The 25,048-nt window shown below is 36.7% G+C and overlaps 1 protein-coding gene across 7 annotated transcripts in view; it reads right to left on the reverse strand.

Moving 5' to 3' along the window:
* LOC128873343 (neurotrimin) overlaps positions 1-25,048 on the reverse strand; it is a 319,219-nt gene that overhangs the window by 117,333 nt on the left and 176,838 nt on the right. For all 7 annotated transcript variants that reach the window (XM_054116866.1, XM_054116864.1, XM_054116861.1 and 4 more), the window contains exons 3-4: positions 4,309-4,412; positions 601-808 (exon numbers count right to left, since the gene is read on the reverse strand). In XM_054116866.1, coding sequence (XP_053972841.1) covers positions 601-808; positions 4,309-4,412 — 312 coding nt within the window. The remainder of the gene's footprint in view (positions 1-600; positions 809-4,308; positions 4,413-25,048) is intronic.

Below are 25,048 nucleotides of genomic sequence, written 5' to 3' on the forward strand. Positions count from 1 at the left end.
GTTTTTCGTTAATAATAGCACCTGTCATTTTCTCAACTCGTCAAACATTTTACAAAATAATTTACAAACTTCAAAGTTTGTATCGTGGGCTTCACTATCGTGGGCTCCGCATCGTCGAGTCGCTATTTAGATAGAAGAGATTATCGATAAACTATCCTCAGCGAGACTTTGCTTAATCAAACGAACAAGGCTTAAACCTGCGGTTAATTAGGGGTGTCTGTAACGACCAAAATTAATAGCGATTACAAACCAATAGAAATAAAAATCAGAATTCAAGTAACTTTCCTGTGACGTAATACATTGTATCGGACTGGAAAATTAAATATTTGAATTGTGCAACATACTCAAGCATAGATTACTAAATGTGCGTTGCAGCAATTTTACCAACAAAACACATTATTGTTCAAAATATTTCTTTCAAGTATCACAGACCCCAGTATAACAAATATGTAATATTAAGCATTTTTCCCCACTTGCTATACATCTCAATTTCGTTATGAATTTACTGGGAAAACGATGATTGAATGCCACCCATGCATTCCCTTGTTAATTTCGTCAAACGTGAAACACGAAAATATAATATACAATGTGATCACTTACCTACGACCTGCAGGTAGCCCTGTCGGCTTCTCATTGGATCGGTGTTCACCTGACACATGTACCACCCGCGGTCCACCTCTTTAACCTCCTTTATATGAAGGTACCACGTACGATGGTCATTGTAGGACAACGAGATCCGAGGATTCTGTGTGATGATATTATGGTGGATGGACAGGATGGTCTGTGTATCGACGCGCACCCATGCCACCTGAAACAAACATGCGTAGGCGTATGTTCATAGTATGTTCAACGAAGTCACGTTTTCCTACGAAGACTAACATTCTGAGGGCTTTGCAATTCTTTCCAAATAAATTGATCTACCGATTCTCTTCTATAACTTTTAATAATAATTATTTGAGATAGAAGGCAGATATTTGCATCTAATATCAATTGAAATAAATTACAAGGAATATTAATCGTTTATCTTTCAACTTCGTCAATGCAGAATGTTTGTTCTACGTATTAAGCGAAGACCTATAACTTTAAAAAGCAAGGAAATGGTAGGAGCACGGTAAAATCATAGTGAACTTTCATACTGTGTTGGCAACGATAACACCTCGATATTTTTATTAACCAGATATCTCATCAATTCCAAACGTAACTGAAGTTTAATAATAATTAATTGTTCTTCTTTCTTCGCGGAACCAGAAGAAAATTGCCAGATGGGGAGGGGGAAATTTCGCACGGTTAGGCGTTGTCCAACTTTCCCAAGACTTCATTCCATGCACTTTCCGGAATTTTTCTAAACTTTCATCATTCAATTCTTCGAAAACCATCGAATGATAGGAGGCGAAACTTTCCCAGGTGATAGTTTCTCAGAGGCGTCCGATAAATTTTGCAAGCTCGGAGGAAAGAATTGAAAAGTACAAGGTATTCCGTTGTACAGTTTCATAGAATTAGTACATCTAATCAGTACATTTATAGAATTGCTCGTATGTTCATTCTCAGCGAATTCTATTCATGCCCGACTCTCCTTTTTCCTTGGGCTTTGGACACCATATATAACAACCCTTCCTTCTTATCGCCCGCTTAATCCAATACACCGGATGGCTTGTATTCCGTATCCTTTCGTGGATCTTCGAAACCTTCACGGGATACAGAGAATAGAAGGATAAGTATAAGAAGGCTTAGAACCCTCCCTCGTTTTCCCTCCTTCGTCGTCGAGGTTTCGATGCGAATAGGAAGCTTTTGTGGGTACACGAGATACGTTCAAACTTTCTCGAATACGGTGCCGGGGATACTGACTGCTTCTTAATATGCGGGGAATACCCTAAGTATCGATCCCCTGCCTCGAAGAAAACGAAACTGAGGCGTTTATTTCGTGAACGAAACAGTCTGTTTTTCTGTTACGTGGCCAATTGAGTTCGATGTTTTGATAACATTATCCAGTTGGTTTTTCACTCTTCAGCTCGAAGAGTTCGGAGATACTTCTTCTTTTGCTTGAAAAATTGAGGGAACGAAAGAAAATACATCGCGGTTTAACATGTTCAAGGGTTGGTATCTACACTCTCGTTCAAAAATATATGGACACTTACTACCTTCAATGAATAATCAATCAATGTCCTACTCAATATAAAATTCATATGATAATAACATAATTTTTGATTACTTATATCTTTCACTATTACATTTATTTTATCACTTTAAAATAATTTTGTATATTCATTTCTCGACTGTGGATAAAACTCTGAATACAATTTCATTGTTTATTATATTAAACTGTAGTGCTTGTTCTCATGCATTTATTAAACGAAATCTTCCTGGCTCATTTCAAAGCTTGAAAACACCGAAATGGAGGTTTGTTTTGCGAACACAGCCATTTATTTTGTAAACAAAAAAGACCTGTTCCCTTTTACGTAGCCAACGGAGTCCGTTGTTCTGATAACAGACCCTGGTGAGAGCAGTTGTTTCATTTTTCACGCTTTCGTTTCAAAAGACAAAAGGTACCTGGTCATTGTACGTAGACAGACCTTTGAATAAACCTTCATCGTTTCTGCATCACATGCAGTTTATGATTTCTGTTTATATGTTTTTAATACGAGGAATTATTGTGCACCATTGAAGAACTCGAAGACAAGACGTTACAGACGTTTATTTCGTTAACAAAAAGACTTTTTTTTCAAAAGACAAAGGGTACGTGGTCATTGTATCGTTGTTACGTGATATCCACTTGTAGTCTTTGTTCCAGCACGTTTTTCTTGTTTTCGTGCACACGATATATTTTGAATTGAATTTAAAGAACAAAATTAGCTAATTCAAAGAGAATGTAAAGCTAATATTCTAACAGAAATTCTAACTGTATCTAATCTCTTGAGCACTTACATATACCGAATACATTTTATATACATACATTCACTTTCTCACGCGTACAATAACAAACTTTAATTCCGCGTGCTCATAATTTTAAAACAGATGAAAACTTTATTCCTTCCCCAGTGATTTTCTGACGAATGAAAAATTATCATATCTTTGGTATTAAAAGCAACAGAACTAAATAATTACGTTAAATACACTTCGACGTTTCAGCTAAGTATATATGGCCCCTTCAGGATCTCTACCTCATAAATTGGGTATTACATAAATTAAATTCCGGCAACTATTATACAATTTTCGTCTCGTGAGCCTTCACAGTACTTCCACGACGCCTCCCTCTACATTTAGAAACACCTCTTTATTGGGGTAGTATGTTTCTCGTTCCCGCGCAGTAATGTCTGGAAAATATCATCCCTAGAAATGGTTATACAAGGCACGACGGCTCTTTACGCGAGCAAGGTACACCGGATCGCGTGGGAGGATCACGCAAACCGACGTCGTTACTGTATTACTTTAATAATTCAACGTGACACGGTCTATGATGTATTTCCATTGGTGTAACGAACGATGTAGTCGGCTGAAGTTGACGTTGTTGCGAGTCACGGGCTAGAATTACCAGGTTCCGCCATCTCCCTTGGCTCCATCGCGTTAAATTATCTAGCGAAGCGTAAAAAAGCTTTGCTTAACCCTGGACTACTCCCTGTAGGGGTCTGACAAACTCCTGTCGACAAATATTGCTTTGTAACCGGTAAATGCGTGACACGCGCGTACATTTATATACTGTACACGTGTTGACAGGTTAAACGTGTCTTCTGAGATAGTGTACTGTTCATGTTATTATTGTTCATATTGTGAGGTGGGAATAAGGGGGCCTGTGAGACCCCAGTTGAGCACTGACGTCATTTGTTTCTTTCAAAGTAAGCTTGCGATTGTTTTATGTTAATATTATTGTCGTGGGAAACACATACTGGCTTATTTGTCTGCTGATGCAAGATCGTTTGGTTAGACGCGCGTCCCGAATTTGCACAAATTTCCACCAGTCGATGAGAAAACACTCGTTATGTTTTGATTCCAATATGCTGGAAACTAAATGCACCGATATTTTCGTTTCCTCCTCGAGGGAGAACGCAGGCAATGCTAAAGTCCTTGGATTGATCCAAGTGACAAAAAATGTGAAAACATTACTTTATGCGAATAAATGATTAAATTGTGCGAATCAATAAATGCCAAATGATTTAAATCTATACCAACAATCCTTTATCGTGAGTATAGTAATAAGATCTTTAGATTGTAAGAAAATGAAATAGTTTTTTGAAAACTTCAATGTGTTAATAACTTTTGAAGTTATTCAATTATTCGATATCGTTATGTATGAAATCAATTATTTATTATTACCTTATAAGATCGAAGATTGTCCACTATGCAGGCTAACAAAGCATCTCGACCTATGCTTACTGTCACATTTTGAATTTCCTCGGCAAACCTAGGGAAGTCGGAATCTGAAAAATAAATTTATAAACAGACATTATTTGTATGTCAACGTCATTTTGCATATCAATATCATTCAGCTTTATATTGCAAAATAGCAAAGGACTTATTGATATATGTTCAAATTTACCTAAACTTCCCATCCAAATTACTGTAACTTAACTCTTACTCACTCCAAACGAGTGACTAAACAGTTGAATGCAAGGTTGTTCAGATTTACACTGAGGTTTGCGTGAAAGCATGATGAACATTCATTATCCTCAGGAACGCGTTATACGCGAAGGAAAAATCGCATCAGCCCTGAACGTAAATACATATATCGTTGAACAATAGACCGTCGGCAGAGATTGCGAGTTATTATCGTAAGAGCCGCGTAACGAGTTCAGGATTCAGCCGTGCCGCCCTTAAAAGCTTTTGCCTTCGTTAATGTCTTTACGACATCCTGAGCACCTGAATTATTTATGGACGCAAAGAACTCGCGGTGAAGCAGAATCGGAGGGAGACAGAACGAAATACAGGGGACGAACGGAATGCTAGAAAGAGGTAGACGGAGCGCAGAGGGGAGAGAAAGAGGAGGTGGAAGGCTTCGGGATAAGACCGAGTTACTTTCAGCTCTTTTCAGAGCGGTAGCACGAAATGCAGAGCGCCGTTAATTATGTCAGTCGTACTTTATTATACAACAGTTCGCCGCGTTAATTACGACGTCTGGAACAACAAACGCAGGGAGAAGATGGAGTGACTGACGAACACCGCGGGACGCGGAATCTGTTTGCAGTTTGACGCAATCAGGTCGACCCGCACAAACTGAGAGAACAGAAGAAGGTATCCCTAAGTGCTTGTCCACATATGGGAGCGAACTTCATGTCTGAATCGAACGACAATGAAGGGTTGTTAAGCCTGACACTCTTGGGGAGGTGAACTCTAAAGAAAATCAACAGGTTCTCTGGCTAGGTATGGACTAAAGAATAAATTGATATACTTGAATGGTTTGTAAAATGCTCAAGGGCTACGAATTTTTAATATGATTATTCGAATAGTATTGCTTGGGTGTCGTTATTGAAGTGTTAGTATTCAAGTGAGATTATTTATGGATTATTTCGAGTATCATTTTTCGAAGAATATTGCTTAAAATTCATGATTTGAATGTTACTGGTCAAATATCATTATTCAAATAGCTCGTCGTTATTATGATAATACAGTTCAATTATCATTATTTGGATACTTTTCTTCAAGGATCGGTATTCAAATTGAACTGTTCACTATCTTAATACTCCACTTATAATATTATTATTAACATATTACTGTTCAAGTACCATTACTGTTCGCGAACTTTCCTCCGTTACGTTTCGAAGAAGCCACAAAGAAGAATGTTTCCCGCGATGCGCTGCGATTAATTCGTCCCTACTGATCTGACAAAACGGATCGCGAAAGGGATTGCTAAGTGCATCTCCAACGTACGGAACAAAGCCGACGTCCGAATCGACGACAATGAAGGATCGCGAAGCCCTGGCCGCTCCCGTGGAACCAGGACTACGCAAAATCAACAGGTTTTCTATCCTGACCAATGCGATACACGGTTACAGAGATTCCAAATCGATATCTCAATTCATCACCGACGGTATCGTTCCGTTTGCGAGCGAGTACCAGCTCTGGTTTCAGCTGGAACGCGGATGCACACGCATTAGCGGAAGTGGAACAGGATACGTGGAGTTCTTTTTCCAATATCGGAAGACGAGCAGCTTTGTCTGGGATTTCGCGGACGCTGGTATTCTTCGTTAAGTGGACTCGCGAAATTATTTTTCGACGAGAATACCGCGATACGGTACGTGGTTGCGCGAAAATTGAAGAACGCAACAAGAGAAATATATGATTTATTTTGATCGTAATCAGTTTGATTGTCTGGTAGTTAAAAGTTGCAAAAAATACAAAAGCGTAAGAGTAACGGCGAAGAAAGAAACAAAATGAAAATAAAAATAAAACGGTCATTTAATAGAAATTATTGTAATAGAAATGATGATGTCAATCTTAATATGAATAGGCATCAATCCGGTAAAATAAGTATTAACATGAAATATAATGCATAATAAAATTAGCAGTCCCAATTCGGACGGTGACAATTATTTTAGTCTATCATAGGCTCTAACATCTCACGACGAGTGATCTCTGGCAGGTGAAAGTTAGATTACTTTGCTACTTTTAGTAAAGCAGAATAGGAAATCTACATGTTAATATTCCACGCATATAAGGCGATTACAGTATTAACTTCTTATTTATTTAAATGAACTGCGGAATAGAGTACTTTCCATAATACTTAAAAGCGTCTCCGACGTATAAGTCCTCGCCGTGAGTATCGCACGTTGCATAGAGGATTAACTGCAACGCAAAGAGGAGATTAAGTCCTTGTAGTTTCAGTTACAGAGCTTAGTTAAGAATAAAGTTAAAATTGTATGTGGTACAACAGTGCGCACCGCGAAGGAGCGGTATAAGGTTTGTGGTAATATCACGATATCGTTATACCGAAGAAGTTAATTAGGACAACAGTCGCTCCACTAGGTTTCACACTTTAATTCCCGAATATTTCAGACACGTAAAAGAACCGAAATGTTATTTATTTGTTGGCCAATTAGTCGATAGTAATAATATTATAATTATTAAATTTGAAGAAGAATTTAAGAAAAAATTAATTGTAATTAATTGTCATTGAAATGGAATTGTATTGTGTGTATAAAATGAATACATAGTTTACATACATTAGTTCAACATTGATAATATTATTGAATTAATTTTTTATTTTGCTTTATGCAAAATAAATGATTAACATACAGATGTGATTTATTATTTATAGAAACACTATGTTCCTACTCTTAAGTAGACAGTATTATATTCAACACATAAAACGATTTTCCTACGTCTAATGATAACAAATGCTCTCTACTAAAAACACCAAAGAATCTACATTGTTCAAATTTCATTTAAAAGTAAATTAGCTTCAATTTTCGTGAAGAATGTTTACAGAAATCCAGTGATTAATGACCAAATTCCTTTACTAAGGATACTTAACTTTATTGCTCCCACTATCCCATCACAAACAATTAACAGTTTCCACGAAAGTACAGAGTAATCAATTAAAACCCTAAAGAAACTTGTAGTCGCGATAACATCCGTTACGACGCCATTGCAGCGAGCCTACGTCTCGATGAAAATTGTGGACAGAGATTGTAATGCTGTCCGCGAATGAAATCAATTTGACGCTGTAACTCGACAATGCGATTTCGACGTTACAGAAAGAAAGGAGCGCGTAAGCGTGCACGAGTTTCAATGATTGTACAGTGGCTTCCCCGCTTAAAACGAATACGCGTTTCAATGAAAATTTGCGACGAGCATCGATGCATGCCCGGGCATTCGCGGATGAATATTTCTAGGCGCTTTCCGAATTAATTAAATTGCGGTTGTGTGTAGGTAGCAGATTTTCGACGAGAGCGACGTCTATTCTCTTACTACGTTTAATAATTCCTTTCGCGCAAAAAGATTAAAGGAGGCGGTTAATTAATGCGTTGTGGCAGCTTTCATCTACGCACAATGCGGTAATGGTAACGAGACTCGGCGACGAAACCGGTCGCGAAACATAGAATTCGTAACCACGTTTCCCAAAAGTCGTTATCAAGGTGATTAGCAGGCTTTGATTAAGCAAATCTGCTCCCACGCATGCTGTACAGCGTCGATGCGGTGCTTCCTACGAATATACAGGCTAACGTATTAAAGCAACATGTTAGCATGTGTGTTACCCGTGGTATTCGCGATCGAAGGATAATTAAAGTAATAAAATATTCACGGAAATAAAGTAATAAAGCATGCATGGAAATATTTAAATATTTCTTTTTCAACGGAAATCTTGATATATAATAGATCTATGTGTAATATCAAAATTATATTATATATATGTTATATATAATAATTAAAATCTAAAACCTTAATAAAGTTTAAAGCTCCATCAGTCTTTACAGTAATACCTGCTGTATAATTCATACTTTTTGGAGAGCGTGCAAGTTTGGAAATATCTGTACTATGATCGCACCTATAAGAGATCGACTAAAGGAACAGAGTTTAAAATGGATAAATCGGAGCAGAAACTTTGCAAGATGCCCTGAAGTACTTTCCACGATGATCGCTCAAGCCATTCAGGGGTTTACCAATAGGTTAAAAGATTTAAAGAGAGCCAAGGATCCTTCAAAGTTGGTCCACGCCCAGGTCGACCTTCAATGGCCCGTAATGAAGAAACAGTTGCTCAAGTTCGCGAAAAAAATCCGTGCCGATCGGCGTTTAACTATTCAAAAGATTGCTGACGAGGTGAACATTCACTTCCCTTTTTGCTGAGCAATTCTAACTGCAGATCTTGGCATCACGCCTTTTCACTTGAGAAACTTTTTACTGAGGAAAAGATCAAACCATTGGCTTCAAACACATAGCACAGTGATAATTATTAAACACAGTGATCAGGACTATTGAAAAGTACAAGATTAAATGGGGATTAACGTTAAATAAATTTTGTTTGCTTGTCCCAAGATTCTTCAACAACGATTTACTTCAAATTGAATTCTAAGAATAATATTTGATCGTTCGTTGCACAAATCGATTAACTCGATTACAAAATTCACCAAGATTGACAAGGAACTAACAAAAAGTTGAGAAATGCGATAAAATAATGTACATCGTTTTTTAAAATACCCTTTATAATATAAATTCAAACAAATATTGAACAAAATTCTTTTCTTTTCAGGAAAGTTATTATAAGTATAAAAAGTTATGACTATACCAAGTGCTTTCGACACTTTTTCAAATTTTTCTAAAACTGGAGTTAATCGATATGTGCAGTGAACGGCTCATTTATGCTATGAGTACCTGTCATTTAACGTGAACAACGTACTTCGACTAATAAAATGTCACCCACCAAGTATTAACTGCGCCAAGTCGAAAGGCTATTTAGACGAGGCACTGCGCCAAAGACCAAGCCAGTTGCCGGTGCGTGAGAAAAGGGTGTGTACCAACATTACCTCGTTGCTCGTAAAACATGCCCGAAGCAGTGAAACTTGACTTAAGTTCGGTAACCGCGGGAATGCGGGTAACACTTGCATCTCGTCCCAAAGCTCGATAATACTAACTTGCGTGTTGGTCCCAGCGGAGGGAGCAACAATGTGTACTCGACTGCGCTTACGTTTCGGGTTCTGAACATAGTCCTCGTCCTTTGCACGGATTCGGTGACAAAGCTTTCGTTCTTAGAGCTCGATGATACAGCTTGTCGAGGACTTCCGATGGTATTGAGGTCGTGAAACGACCTGGTCCGTTATTCTTCAATTCACTCTTTCTTGTTTACTCGAATTGTTGTTTTGTGACGCGCGAGTTTAGCAATGAAGAGTTAATTACTTGTGTAGTTTTGAGGAGGATCTTGTTTTCCAAACCTCTTGAATGTAATTATGTAGACGGTTGTATTTTGGTGTTGGTATTGTCAAAGTGGTATTGTGTGTATATCGGAGTAACATTAAGAATAATAAAATATAATTAAATGTCCTATGCTGTCGCCGAGACTTTGCTCGATTTTTAAAATTAATATTAAAATCGAATGATTAAATAAATTTCTTAAACGGTCTTCCAAGTAGGTTAGGATTCACTTATTAATTTGATACCTTATGCATAAAAGGCCACCATCACCCAATCAGTCAGAAGTTAAAATTCTAACTAACATTCAGACGGAGTCGCATTTATAGTAAAAAGGTCTCGAAACTTTATTGAAGAGGGAAACTTCGCTTAAAGAAAAGTAACCATGTATCTGTTCACTTTCTACAATCGAACGATCCATTAACGGGTCGTTGTTACATGTTTGTCTGTAAATCTTTGGTATTGGCATTAAATGGTGTTAGAGTTGTCGGCGAGATAAACTTCCCGTAGCTCCCTGCCTTACTAAATTTCTGAAGGTCTCGAACACAGGTGCTACTCCCACTGGTTCGTTTGGCGAAACACGTTTACTTCCTCGCCCCAATGGTTTTCCAATTTGAGAATCTGGATACTGAAGGACGTACAAATGCTTCCCTTTTCTCATGCTCAAAGGAGATTCATGAGGAATGGAGATTACAATGTATTGTCGTTGCGATGTTCGATGATCTTGAGTTCATACTAGTGCTTCGAGATTTGAAACAATTAATGCATTACACAATTATGTAAGGATACACGTGAGATAAACATGGTACATTATGGTGATTCATGTGTAAAATAGACGAGGTTCGGCTGAAGTGTTTTAATGTTTTTAAATCGAGTAGAATATTATTCATCTGCTTCGCAAACCTCATGTTTTATTAATCATTTTTTAAAAGGATTGTAATTATTTACCATATTTATCGTCCATTAATGCAATCATTTTTATGATATAGTAACTATCATCCATTTTATTTGAAAAAGTGCATAATGAATTTATGACAAATTTTGTGTAATATATTATCAATGATATAGAAGAATAACTAGCATTATCTCAATTTTTCTTTGTTTAATTTTGATTATCTCAAAGTTTGCGCTGAAAGGTTACATCGCTTTGTCATTAGAGAAACTTGAAAATCGTACTTTCCGCTATTCGAGAGTGATAAACTCTGTAACAGTATGTCTACTATCGAGAAAAGAGTATTTTCTTAGCGCACCTCATCAATCTTAGCCATCCCTCGAAACCGCGCCGATGGTTTGAAAAAACCCACGGCTCAAAAGGTGATTCAATGCTTTCTCGTTAGATGAACGCCGGTGTTGTACAGTTTGCACTATTTTTCTTGTCAGCATCAACGTCCGTTAGACAGTAGCTGTTAGTCACCTTCCCCGCGACGTGGGACCAAAAAAACATGGAAAAACGGAGCTCCTAATTGGCAAAGCTTTCCTTCGTCACTTTTTCTTAAACTGGAGTGCGTTAGCTCACGTAAGTTTCCTAAAGTGTTCCGTGCAGTTGTTAAAGAAACTTCACTGTGTGTAAATTTATCGCTTTCGTTGGGTAGATCTCTCTCGTAAAATCATTGAACAATTCACACAAACATAACGTAGCTTTTGTTATTATTAAAGAAACTTGTAATATTTTAATTGGCAGAGGGGAACTTCAACGTTTTAATGCTGTCATTTATTAATTTGCATAAAATGGACTACTACGTGTGATCAGGCAGGCAAGAAAGTGATATTTACAAGAATAAAATTTATCTCGGATAAAGAAAGTAAATTGGGTTATTGAATTACCATGGTATATGATATATTTTCTGTAGTCACTGCTTCTGATAAATTGAACGAGTAACAAAACACATTTGAAGGAACTCAAACACAGTAGCACAGATCAATGCATGAACAATGAAATAAATATTGTTGTGCTTCAAAGAACATAGTTTAAACATAATTGGAATTTATACATAAAGAAGACTTGAGTAAAGCGCCTGTTATCAACCCGACTAATTTAAAAATAAAGAAAAACGACATTTCACGTGCACAAATCCAATAGTTGCCGCGAAAAAAGTTGGCAGAATTCCCGTAGAACCGAATGTCGATAGATTGTCAACGTAGACTCTGCCTTAATAAAATTTTATCTTTGAACCGTGCAAACCTATTCGCGAAGTAGTTGGCCCAGGAATGAACTGCAGACTGCGTGGATGAATCGGGACAGGCGTCATTGCAAACTATTCCCACGAACCACCGAGAAGGAGTTAGCAGTCGAACCAACCATTCTCGCCGGGTATTTCGATGAAGTGAGATCTGCCGTCAGATAACGTCGACCATTGTTCCTATGCACCGTTTCACGAAAGAATTTCTCTATCCAGGAACCGAAAGCGCCTGGAAAGCGTTCGAAAAACGGTTAAGACCGCCTCGCGATATTGAAAGGAGACCATGAAGAACATTCTTGAATCGAAAATGACAAACTTTACGACCGATAGTATCGCAGAGAAACTTACCACTACCTTTCGGTATTTCCCTGAAAACGAACTTCTGGACTTATTTGAAATTGGTTACAATAAAGCGAACCGAGGAGACGACGATTTATGAAAGGTCGTATTGAAAGAGCAATTATTACTATTCTGCATTATTGAGCAGCGTTTCGCTCGAGATTTCCATCCCATTGCTTTTCTTCCCTCATGCCGCCCCGTTTAAATTAAATCATACTTATCAAAGAGATTTATCGGGTCGTAATTGTGAAGCTTTGTGTATTTTTCGTTAAGGAATCTTATTTGAGAAAGGTGGACGCAGGTGGGAGGATAGTATTAATTAAACACGGAGTGGCCATCTTGCACGACTTCTCCGGGAACTGATTTAATTTGTCGAGATCAGGTTCCTAGAAATTCGTGTACTTTTTAAATTTCGTGCAACCGTTGGAAGTATGTTACCTTTACCTGTATTTATATTGGTGTTCTATTTTATATATACTGCTGAATAGTATTTAGTATGTTACTCCAAGAACCCACGAACTATAAATGTCATTAGTGATCGTATTAATTTAATTTCAACTGCGAGTTGCACAAATGGCGGAGTGGTCTCGAGATATATGGCGTACAACGATCAATGGCGACACTACCGTTTAGCCGATCATGGTCGCGGTTACCAGGAATATGGATACAAAAGTTCTTTACAGCTGGAAAAGTTTTAATCGGCTCGTTCGTTGCCCGGAACGAGATTTCCGAACGAGGAAAATCACCGAAGTCGAATGGCACGAGCGTGGGGCTCGTAAGGGTTTACCTTAAATGAAGTTAGAGTTTATTGGTTTATCCGAGAAAACGGAAAAGAACTTGTGCGGAACGTGCTCAATAATCCGTGCCGCGAGATTATCCGGGACCTGGCAACGTTTCTTTCGACTTACCCTCGCCACCCTTGCCCCACACCCCTTCGCATCGCCGTAGCTCCGCTTGGAAATCAGGATGGAATTTTAACAAGTTGCGAGTGGTGTGCACCAAGAAAACGTACAAAAACTTACGAAAGTCATGAGCTTCCCCTCATTTGCCACTTTACGTCCGCGGATAAGTTCGCCCCGTCGAAAAAATTACGACGATTGAGAGCCAATAATGATCCGATGCATTTTCAGTACACGCTCTTAAAAGTTGTCGAAGCACCCCGAAATACACCCTATAAATGCTTTGATGAATGAAACGTATTGCAGTTTAACCCCTTCAGACCTGAAGTGAATTGTAATACATCTGGACTGGACAAATATTTCTTAATGCACAGTAACTCATTTTTTTTTAAATATTTTAACAAAGTACTTGTTGGAATAGTAAATATCATACACTCATAATGAATAGGAGGTTGCTGTTAATAAAATTTGTAATAATATTTTTATTGTGAAATTTATCGTATATAGTGTGTCGGTGACTTTCGGAACATTTAAAGATGTCCCAGACCTCTTCTAACTCATTTCTAGTGAATAGAGTTACTAGTGAATGAGTTACTAGTAACACTAGTAACTTCTAATTTACAAGTTTCGTAGATTCTGATTTTTCTGTTATTTTTTTACATCTACGGCCCTAGCTGATCAACAACAAGTAGTAGTCATAGTAGACAACCGAAAAGCTTCTACTGGCGGATAAATAAAAATAGCATAGAATTAGGTTCCTAACACTAAACGGTTTTTAAACCGTGAAGTGTACTTGACCGTTCTATCTGACCTGTGAATTTCTAGAACATACTTTCTCACCTCTAAAAGCCAAAGAGTTACTTAGGTGACCTATTTTAAGAGCCTCGCGAAGTATATCTCCCAGGCCTCACTTTGAACGATGAAAAATTCTCGGGGATAAAGTTGTATTAGTCGAATGGACCCTTTCAACTCGAATGATAGCAATAATGTGCTTTCACGTCCTGCTGTATTCTCGTCATGTCACACAGAAATATTTAAAAGGATTGATTTTACCAGAATATCTCTACATACCTAATTTGGTAAAATATAATCAAATAAAAGAAAGGAATCGTTTCCAACGACTAGATAAATTACTTTATTATGCGAAAATTTTAGAAATTTCATTCAGATTTCCCACTCTGAATGATTTGCTCCATAAATATTCTAAGAGACTAATTGTTGTCAAGATAACTTCTTAAAAGATTTATCTTCGAGGGGTACCCATAAGATAAATAGAATAAGCTTCTATCTCCACGAAGGGGTAGTTCGCTAATCTCGGTTCGTTAACATTATTCTTCGTTTCGCGTTCCTTCGCTTCGCGATATACAGTGACCCACAAAATTACTCAGACGATTTCAGATCAAATGTTTGAAGCTCGAAAGGGTAAGGTTATCTTAGGACTTTCTTTTAAAAAAGAGTAACTGTTTGCTCTACATCATTTTAATTATAATATTTCATTTTCTGTGATCGTATTACCTGGTGAATTTATTATTCCTCTTATAAATTAATATAAAAGAAAGGTAAACTAAAAATTCACAGATTTTATCTTCAAAAAGGACTAATAATTATTATTTTAATAAAATATTTTAATTCAATGTTAATTTGATGAAATACTGTTGTAATAATATTCCTCTTATAAATCCTTTTATAAATCAGTACGAAAAGAAGATGAAATAATCATTGACAAGTTTTATTTTTAAAAAGCGCTAATAACAATTATTTTCGCATAATATTTTAATTCAGCTCGACACTTGTGTCTCGACACTGCTACAATGAAACTGTTTTGAAATTTCTAACACACGTTTACTGTCTTAGTATCAAACAGTTTGAAGACGAACTCGAATACTTTCGCGAGGTACTGTACTCCCTGGCATCGCGCCGCGGAGCAAATGAACCAAAAGTACATTAAAATCAACGCGATAAGAGTTACCGTGGCATCTCATGCTAATTGGGTATTGATAATTCTTTGCGAACGTCGCGCGTTTAAGTGTCTTTGCATAAATTCTTCCCCGCCCACGTCCTTTCGAAACCGACGTCTCGACTATTCATGCGACGCCGTATTTCAGGATCAAATTCGACGGAGATAAAATATAGTCGACGCAGAGGAGCGACAGTGATAAATCAGGCAATAAATGAAAGCCCAACGAGGCGAGGGAGGCCAGATAAAAAGAAAATAGAAGAGGGAAAAGAAAGTGGAAGAAGGAGAAGCGGTCTTCATTATTTCTAAAAGCGCTCCAGAGGCGGTCTGCGGCTCACCAACGAGGGTGTTTTGCTGTGTATATCAGCTTCTTGTCCCCGTGGGCTCGTCGCCACCAAAGGGTTGACAACGACGACGAAATGCAAACTAACGTATATATATATTTTCCTCACGGATGAATTTCATTACCACGCAAGACGTTTCCAACAAAACTGGAGACTGAGGAAAAGTGAGCAATTCGATAAGTATTATTCGTACTTAACAACATTTAACACCTTAGAATCCTTAGAAAGCGGAAGTAATAATCATAACCTTGAAGTGGACTAGGTACGTTGTGGACTTAATGAGATGTCTATGATATTTAATGTTATAATTACTATAGATACTAGAAATGTTAATAGTACTCAATAGAGTTTGAACCGTCGACAAGATTCTTATGATAAATTGATAATGAAATACAATTTAGTCCACAAGAAATTAGGACAAGCATATATGATTACTGAATTTGAATTTGTTAAAAAAATATGGTTGCTTCTAGGTACTTGTGGAACTGAAACATTCAACCTCCCAATTCCTGAATTCTTAAATCACTGAATTTTTTAGAAATTCCTCTTCTCTCTCATTTTTTAAAAATTCCAGACCACTGCATAGAAGAGTAGAATTAAAGTGACCTCAATTTTGAAGATATATTGAGCAAAATTGTATAAATTTTCAGGTGTTCGTATCAGTGTACGATTAATTCAGTAAGCGAGGGAAAATAGTCCTATATCATTTTGATCTAAGATAAATATTTATACCTAAAAATACAATCACTTATTACTTTTACTGCACAAGTAAAATAATCTCAATTGTTAGAGGTTACATTAAGTAAGAAGAAGTATCCTACAATACTTAGCCATTAGCTCTCAAGGATGATAACCCATTTTGATATTTAATGTTTCCAATTTTGTATCACGAATATAGAATGATAAACTCCATTAAGTAACTCTAAAGCAAACTTTTTAGGACCCGTTAAAAATAATCAACCAGGAGAGGTAATCTCCGAAATAAATATTAGTATATTTCTATCCGTTTGTCCTATTGCAATTATTGACAAAGCAAATAGTTCCGTGGCAACGTCACTTTTTTTAACTTACTTTTCAGTTACATGTGTATACTCAGGTACTGCAATTAAGTTTGAAAAGCAAAGTAGCATTCAACCAGCGTGAAAGTCATTTAGGAAGGCGAAAACTCATGAAGTAAATATCACAACTACAGATGTACACTAACAAGTATAATACTTGTTACTGGCTTACTCAGAAGTTTGCCAGCAAACCAGAACAACGCTCTGCTATCTGTAAATATTATGACGCGTAAAGAAGAGAACGAATCGTTACCGAAAATAGGCAAGTCGAATATAATAACAAACAAGCCACATTGTGTCATTATTTAAAACTTTAACATTTCCATTCTTACATTTGGGCTTTGAAGAGGAAGAGCAAAAAAGTATTTTCGAATTATTTCTAAACGAGTTTAGCCACATAATAAAACACGATCATCTATACTGGCCAACAAAGATTGTATTTATATATCGGTCCAAATTATTACCTACAACAAAGACAAGTGGCATCAACAATTGATTAGTGACAATTGGCTGTAACCTTTTTAAACAGTACTTTGAAATATATATATGAATAGCATTCACTCTGAAACTAGATTACGGTTCAATTTCATGTTTGTACAAATCCCTTCATTTTGGTCAAATTTGCCTGATTTATGCATCGACGACTATTTTAGAGTATTAATTACTGCCCACTTTAAGTCCTCAAAGGAACACCAAAATCGCCACTTTATTCATTATAAAATTCGACTTTGGAGAATATTGCGAAAGCGTGCCATCCGATTACCGCGGTATGTCCGACATCTGTTAAACTTGTGGTTTCGCCTTTGTAGCATCCCAGGGAATTAATGTTATAAACGGCTTTCCTGAAAATCGAATCTACTTTTTAATTCAATGAAGCCGAACCCTGCTGCGATGGGATTGTAAATAATTGGTAGATGTCGTTTGCAAAATATTTTGAGAAACGCGTTTAATATAAAACTTCCATTAGGTGTGATTCCCTTAGAAATTTTATAAAAGGCAACAAATTCGAATGGTAAATTTAGCGAGGTTTTTTTAATTTTAAAGGTATTTAATCTACTAAAAACAGATTAGGAATAAAGATATTTCTGTTATAATGACAGAAAGTACGTAGTAGCTATGGTACTTTATTTACATTCCAAAATTAATTTAATTTTTAATTCTTTATCGATAAATTAAAAAATTTAATGTTTTGTTAAATAAGAAAAGAAAAGATTTAATAGACTACAGGATACTGTACAATCTGATTAAAAATGAATACGTGGAAATAGGTAATACTTAACTTAAAGCATTAAGTTACTTCTACAGTGTTTCTTCGCTAGGAATAAATGTCAATTTCTTTATCACTTTACTCGACAATTCCAGACATCTTAGTTATTTTATCGTAGAGAAAAATATATTCGAAAATAGAGATGATGATGGCAGACCGGTGTCAAACGATTGTACGTAATTAGAAATGCATCTAGCTAAATTTTCTCGACCCTGGAGCGATTTGCAAATGACGTGGGTGTAGGGTAACGAGAGATCAATGGTGTGAACGAGCGGTGAATGACGGTGGCAGGAAGTGACGCTTTAGAGTGAAGTTAAAGGAAACGACAATGGTGTGTTCTTTACCGCAGGAGTAACAGGACTTGCCACTTTAGCCAGCGGATAAATAAGTGCCATTTAAATGTGATATCCGGGGAGATTGAGGGATAGAGCCGTGAGTTTGGAAACACAGAATCCGATACATACATACGTACTCTGACGCTGATACACCGCTCTGTACTTAACGTTTACTAACTATTCACCGCTCGCTGCCGATGGCCGCCTGTCATTCCCACGAAATCTCTGCTATTCGATACGCCCATTTACGTGGCACAGGTTCTTCTCGATGGGAAATAAATTATGCAACCAACTTGGCACTGAGAATCAAACTTTCGAGAAAAATATGAAACCCTCGAAAAATGGACTACATTTGGAAGTTTTTGTAGGATGATATAATTGACTTATTGAAGTGAAACATTTTGTGTCAATTGACATATCTATGGAGACAGTGTGTGGTTTTAATACACACGCTAAATCACAATTTAATTATTTTCATTGCCATTTATTAAGACGTGTAATCAAATCGAAAAAAAGATGTATTTATTACCTCTCGTGTTTTGCTGTCACTTTGTAATTGTCGCAATATTACCATTGTATATTTTAATAACGTTGCGCTTCTTTCATGGCGGTGAATTTAATTTCAATTGTGAATGACAAAAGCGTCTGCGAATGCCTGAGTGGCGGAGAAGATAAACTCGTATTTCAACATTTTCTCGGGAACATGAATTAGTAAACAGTTTCGAATATTAATAACGAACACTGTATATTTTTTTCACGTCGACCTCTCTAGATCTATTTACGAGCTCTATAAGTATAAGGAAAAGAAAAATTACAAATTAAACCTGATATATATTTTTTATTTAATATTTATTATTGTATAATAATATATGAACTATTGAGTAGTAGTTGGTAGTAGTTGGGTAGTAAGTTTGCTTCTGTACATGAGTGGCAACATTATTAGATTTAACAGATGATAGCAAGAAAATTGTTAAGTAGACTCGAGCCCATCCCTTTTTGTTTCTTTAAGACACCCGCGAACCATTTTCCTTTATTCCCGATTTATTTCACGCACCACCGCAAAAAACGTAAAATACCGTTGAACAAGAGGAAAAGGAAATTATTTTATTTCGTGCTTCGGAATATCACCCCGAGGGCTCATTCATATTCATGTCAACGCCTGGCCACTTCGTCTCCGAAATGCGACTTGCCGCGATCGTGTTGGTTACTTGAAGATTCGAGCACGCTCTCTCTGTTCCAGGAGCTAATTCCAACCCTTATCACTCTCTTTCCTCGTCTTTGATTGTGGCCCGTGCAATGCGACCAATTTTACGCTACGAACACGATACATGATCACAGAGTTCGAAATCTGAACTGCTGTTTCCTACAGTTTCCAAAAACGAGAAAATTCTGCTCAATTATCGTTTTAAATATAGTAATTCATAGTGGTACAATGAGCTAAAATAATTTTAATTAATTTGTCTTACATAAAAATTTTAATTCGTCTAGAAGACGTTAATGGTTTGCGAAAAGAAAATAAAGTCTAGAAAGTCTACAAAGTCCAAATAAATTGTTAAAGGTACTTTATTAATTTAAATGATAACCTGTTTATTGTTTCTGAATTATTAATTATTCTGAGATAACTAGTTCTCTTAACTCGCGTAACTTGTTCTGTCTATTTTATTTATAAAATGTAAATGACTTTGAAAAATTCTTCGTCTGCATTTTTTTTAAGTACGTGGTGAGTCCATATTACATTTTTATTTCTTCGTCATCGATTACGACTCGTATAACGTGACTAGCACCAAGTAATGGGCGCCGGAGATGATTCGTCGAACAGCAGGCAGAATTCAAACGCGGAGGTTTGCACAGCGGCCGCGTCAATAAAATATCAATCTCAGCGGGATCTCGATTTATCGTTCATTATTTGCTTGCCGTTTTATTCATTTTCCTGGAAAGAAACACGTAAACCGCTCTCCACGGGTGAGCACTGCAAAATTATTAACAATCGCGATATCATTTTTCGAACGTTATATTTTCGAACGGGAGATGAAACTAGAAATGTTTCTCTTGTCCTCGAAACGTTGTATTGATTCTTGCTTAACCTTTCCATTCCCATTGCAGCCGTATGAGAATGTATTTAAAATGATGAAATGAAACATTACTGCCATCTCTATTTTTTCATATCTGTGTATATTCGCAGGCTGTTCAACGATGAGTGGGAATTATGACGTGATTCTACGTGCAAAACTGCACTGAAACCGGAAGTAGAATGTTTTTGCACGATGCGTTTTCGAGAAAATCAATTCTGAAACTGCTCGAGGCATGATAGGGTTTTAATTAAATCCTTTATGTTCTTGAGGCATTAGGGAAGTATAATAGTTTATTACGTTATTGTACAAACATTTCCAATTCGTGAATTTTTCTTGTAAAATATAATACATAAATTTAGTAACTTATGTGCCAAAAAGTGTTGAAATTTTAATGGCTATAAAAAAACTCCAATATCAATGAATAGGTACTCCTTTAAAGTATAATAATTAATCGCCAGGGATCAAGGTAGACAAATGCAAAATTACAAGATGAATTATCGCCCATGCAAGGGTGAGTTCTTTGAATATCTATGAATGAATTAAAATTTCATAATGCATTATGATTATTTGAAATATCCTTCCAAATAAGAATATTCCCTCTCTATTTGCTGGTATGATTTCATGAGGGTTTGTCAGCGGAGAATAACCCATCAAGATATGTCATTCCTCGATCTTATCCAAGTATGTTACGTTTCCAGTATCGTTGGCTGCACGGATAGGCGGTCGACTGATTAACACGCTAACGGTTCATAAGTATTACATTATTCATCCGTTCGCGATAGTAGCGACTATTAATTAACAGCTCCGCGTATAATCAGTTCATGATGTTGACAGGGCTTAATTAGAAATTTTTGAGAGTCACGTTGGCCGCGAGGAACTTTTCGTTCTTATTGCTTTACGGGGGTCACAACCGCGCTGGTCCGATCGATGAACCGGGCAAAATATTTTCAACGTTCGCCCAACCCTTTCCTTTAAATTCAGAGGCTGAATATTTTCAGAACGCCGCAATTTGTCGTGACAGCTTTCGTCCAAGTATATTTGATCTACCTCTGTCCCAGAAATATTCGATATTACTCAGCTCTCTTTCGGAGAATATCTACGTACATAATAGCACAGTTAATGACTCCTGGACAGTAGAGATGAATTAAGACAAACTTAAACAGGTTTCAATCATTAAACAATTCTTTTATTCGTAATAATACAACATGAAAACAAAACATTGGAAACGCTTTTCAAATTAAAAGACTCATAGCAAAAACTAATAAAAGAAACAAATTTGCCTATCCCGTAGATAGATAATTGCGGTCTCTTCGTCGAAAATATTTGGAGACCACCGCGGTACTATACTTTTTCAGTAGATTGTTCGTGCTCGAAGAAGTACAATGACTAACTAAACGGGGCAGCGAATAATTCTCTCGACTAAAATAGAAATTAACCCCGTTCGGATTTCATTTTATCATCGAGGGCTATTTCGTTATTAGTTGAAACCCTTGCGAACGCACCATCCAGCTCTGACACTGACTACGGCTAATTAAAATTCTCCATTATTTTTTTTTTTCAAATTAAATCGCGAACAAGTTTCTGCGTTTTCATCGGGGAATCTGGGTTACGCGCTCGATCAATACATCGTGTATGAAATATGTTCTACAATCAAACTTCGTTTTCGTAATATATATGCAATCTTTGACCCCCCATTGTGAGCCGTTTATATCCCTTTCCAAACGTAAATCGGTGTAATAAATAATCCCGCGTGTTTTCGCGCATAACATGCGCAGCTTTGATAGTAGAAATGTCACCGCTGATTCGATTAATATTTAATTGGAAATATTATTTTTCCAGTCTGCTGTTTTATGGTTCAATTTCATTCGTCCCAACAAACTTTGTTTGGTTGGAAAAATGGAGAAAATTGATATAAATCGTGTAGAATGGTAGCCATTGTCCAAGTCCCGTGTTACTAGAAAGCCAGGAAATTATGTTCTTTCTTATCACAAATTTCGTTCATTGTTCGAAAGTTATGAATTTATTTTGATTATATCTCTCTAGTCCTACCCTTATAGATTAAGAGGGAAATTCAAAACTGGAATTTGAGGAAAATTCATGTCAAAAGGGATTTATTAAATTTTGAATAAATTTCCTTGTTTTGTTTAAAAGGAAACTCTGGTGAATTAAATTTAGATATATATAACTGGAAAAACATATTTTAATACTTGTGTTATACCAAAAAACTGACTGTAATTTCTAAACTTTCAAGTATGTTTCATGTTTTTGCATTGTTTCTGTTAAAAATTCGTAGCTCTTTTCAAACGTAAACAAGAGTTTAAAACAGATATGATCGATAAAATATTGCTTATGAAATAAATAGTATTACTATTACATTTACTTTAGCAATAATGGCAAGGAATTTTACTTATCTGACTTTTTAAAAGTTAGTTCACTAACACCTTCGTGTGTACACAAAATGTAAATCCAATTCGAATATTTAAAACCGTGGAATTGTAAATATTACAAACTAATGTGTCACCTCCTTCACAATAAATAATAATAATGTAGTCCAAAGTTCCTATTGCTTCCCTGTTGTTATTTCCAACATTTCCCTCGTGTAATAGTTAAAACGTAAATTACCAGCTCGAGAAATGAAATTCGCGCGGCGCCATTCTCGTTTCCTTCTTCCGTCGCGCAAATATACGAACCGGGGGATCCGAAAAATCCCGGAACGTTTCAATTATCCCAACAGCGGATCGCGGGTAGATCTGATTTTACGGTTAGAGTCTCTAATAAAATCATTAAACCACTGGCCAGCAATCGCAAAAAGACTCGAAATCACGACTAACTGGTCGTCGTAGCAACGCTATCCGCGGAATTCACTCCAGAATCAACCCCTGAACACATTATCAGGAGAGCAGGAGGGTAGAAAATGTCGACTTAACGCGGAATATATGAACCCCTCTGCGTTCCCCTGCAACGGAATTGGTCATATCGTAGGATTTCTCGCGCAGCAATGCCGTTGATTAGTCGTCGGTGGTTGGCGGGGAAAACGTGGAAATAGAAAGAAGGAGGAAAAGAAAGATGTTCCCTTTCCAACATATGGAGGAAGAAAATGCGGGACCGAATAATGGAGCGTGGCGAAGAGTAGCGGATGCGGTATATACGAGCTTCTCCTGAGGGAGGGTGGAAGAATCGGAGAAGGATGAGTCAAACCTGACAGGGAGTTACGCTCTCTGACGAAGGAGTTCGTGCGTAGTTATTATTTGTCGTTGAATGACGGGAATCTTCCATTGAACAATTTAATAAATTCCAAGCGAATATTTGAATATACGAACATCGTCATTCCAGTACTATTAATTGAATATATTCGCGCATCATTATTCGAATTCCATTATTAGAATATTTCAAGAATCCACAGCGATTTGTAGCGAAAATTAATGTGTAAGTCATCGTATTCGTTATAAAACGTAGTGAAACGTATCCCATTCCTTTTACACGTCGTTTATTTCACGAGAAACCTGCCGGGCGCTGGTAACGTTCACCGTCATGCATAATTGATAGTGTAGAAATAACAGACGGCTCGAAATAATCATGACACATTGAGATTGTTCGTGTCATGGCAACGTAAGATCCATATTGTGTTGGATCTAAAGGAACAAAAGGACATCCAGCTAATTGTTAGAGTCTGACGAGAGGGATGAAAACGTTGGAGTCAAAGAAAGCGAAAGACAGGGATAGAATTTCATCAGATTTCTATGACACAGATGATATATATTTTTCGCTCGGCTGGAAGAATGGTCGCATCGACTGCAGTCCCTGCACATTTAGACCGATTTTTCTACAATTATTGGTCGCCCCAATGCCATGAAAATGTTCACAATGGAATATTGAAGTGAACATCGTGCTATAGCGGATATATTGTGAATACGCTTGGAATTTCGATGCGGTGATATAACTCGGTGATTCGATACCAGTCTGCGATGGAGGAACATGCAAATGGTATTTTAAATAAACTTTGCAAAGCGAGGGAAAATGTCATTATCGGTACGTCGAATTTCAGAAATACTTTTCAACGATAGACTATTGTATTTTTAAATATTTTGTGGGCAGCACTTCAATTTTCGTTGATGTTTAAGAACTAGAGAAAAAATAGAATAGAAGAACTGTCTTTCCATATATTCGTTTGGTTAATTTTATTTTGAATTCATTTATACATTAAAAGATTGGAATATATGTAACTTGTGTTAAAATTTCAGGAAAAATAAATTTGTACTAACATCCTACTAGAGAACAGAGGAAAATATTCATTTGTTAATCAACAAACTTCCACTGGATGATTTTTTGTAACAGAATAAGGATCAAAGGCGCCATTAAAATGTGATATGAATAATCACGTCGCACTCGAATTTTTAAATATTTGCTTTAAATGCTGCTCGCTTTTCGATCTGCAGTACAAAGCTTTTAATATGCTGTGTGTCAAATGTTTAACTTCAACGCGATCATAGCGATACGGTAAAACTGGAATTTATTTCTGTACTCGATGTACTGTTGGAAAATATAAATTTGAATTACTAAAGCTATAATTGCGACATACTTAATTCCAGAACATTATCAGAATATTTTGTCGTCGCAGATAACTCGTGATTTACTATCTTTGAAATTAGAAAGCGTTATAATAGGAAAAAGTAACTTGAAAGTGAGATTGATTGAGGAAAAAGGTTTACTTTGTCACGTATAAAGAATGGAGAAAATGCATGGCTACTCGCAATTTGCTTCTA

Source organism: Hylaeus volcanicus, chromosome 3 (assembly GCF_026283585.1).
Source record: "Hylaeus volcanicus isolate JK05 chromosome 3, UHH_iyHylVolc1.0_haploid, whole genome shotgun sequence".
In the NCBI taxonomy this organism is placed as follows: Eukaryota; Metazoa; Arthropoda; class Insecta; order Hymenoptera; family Colletidae; genus Hylaeus; species Hylaeus volcanicus.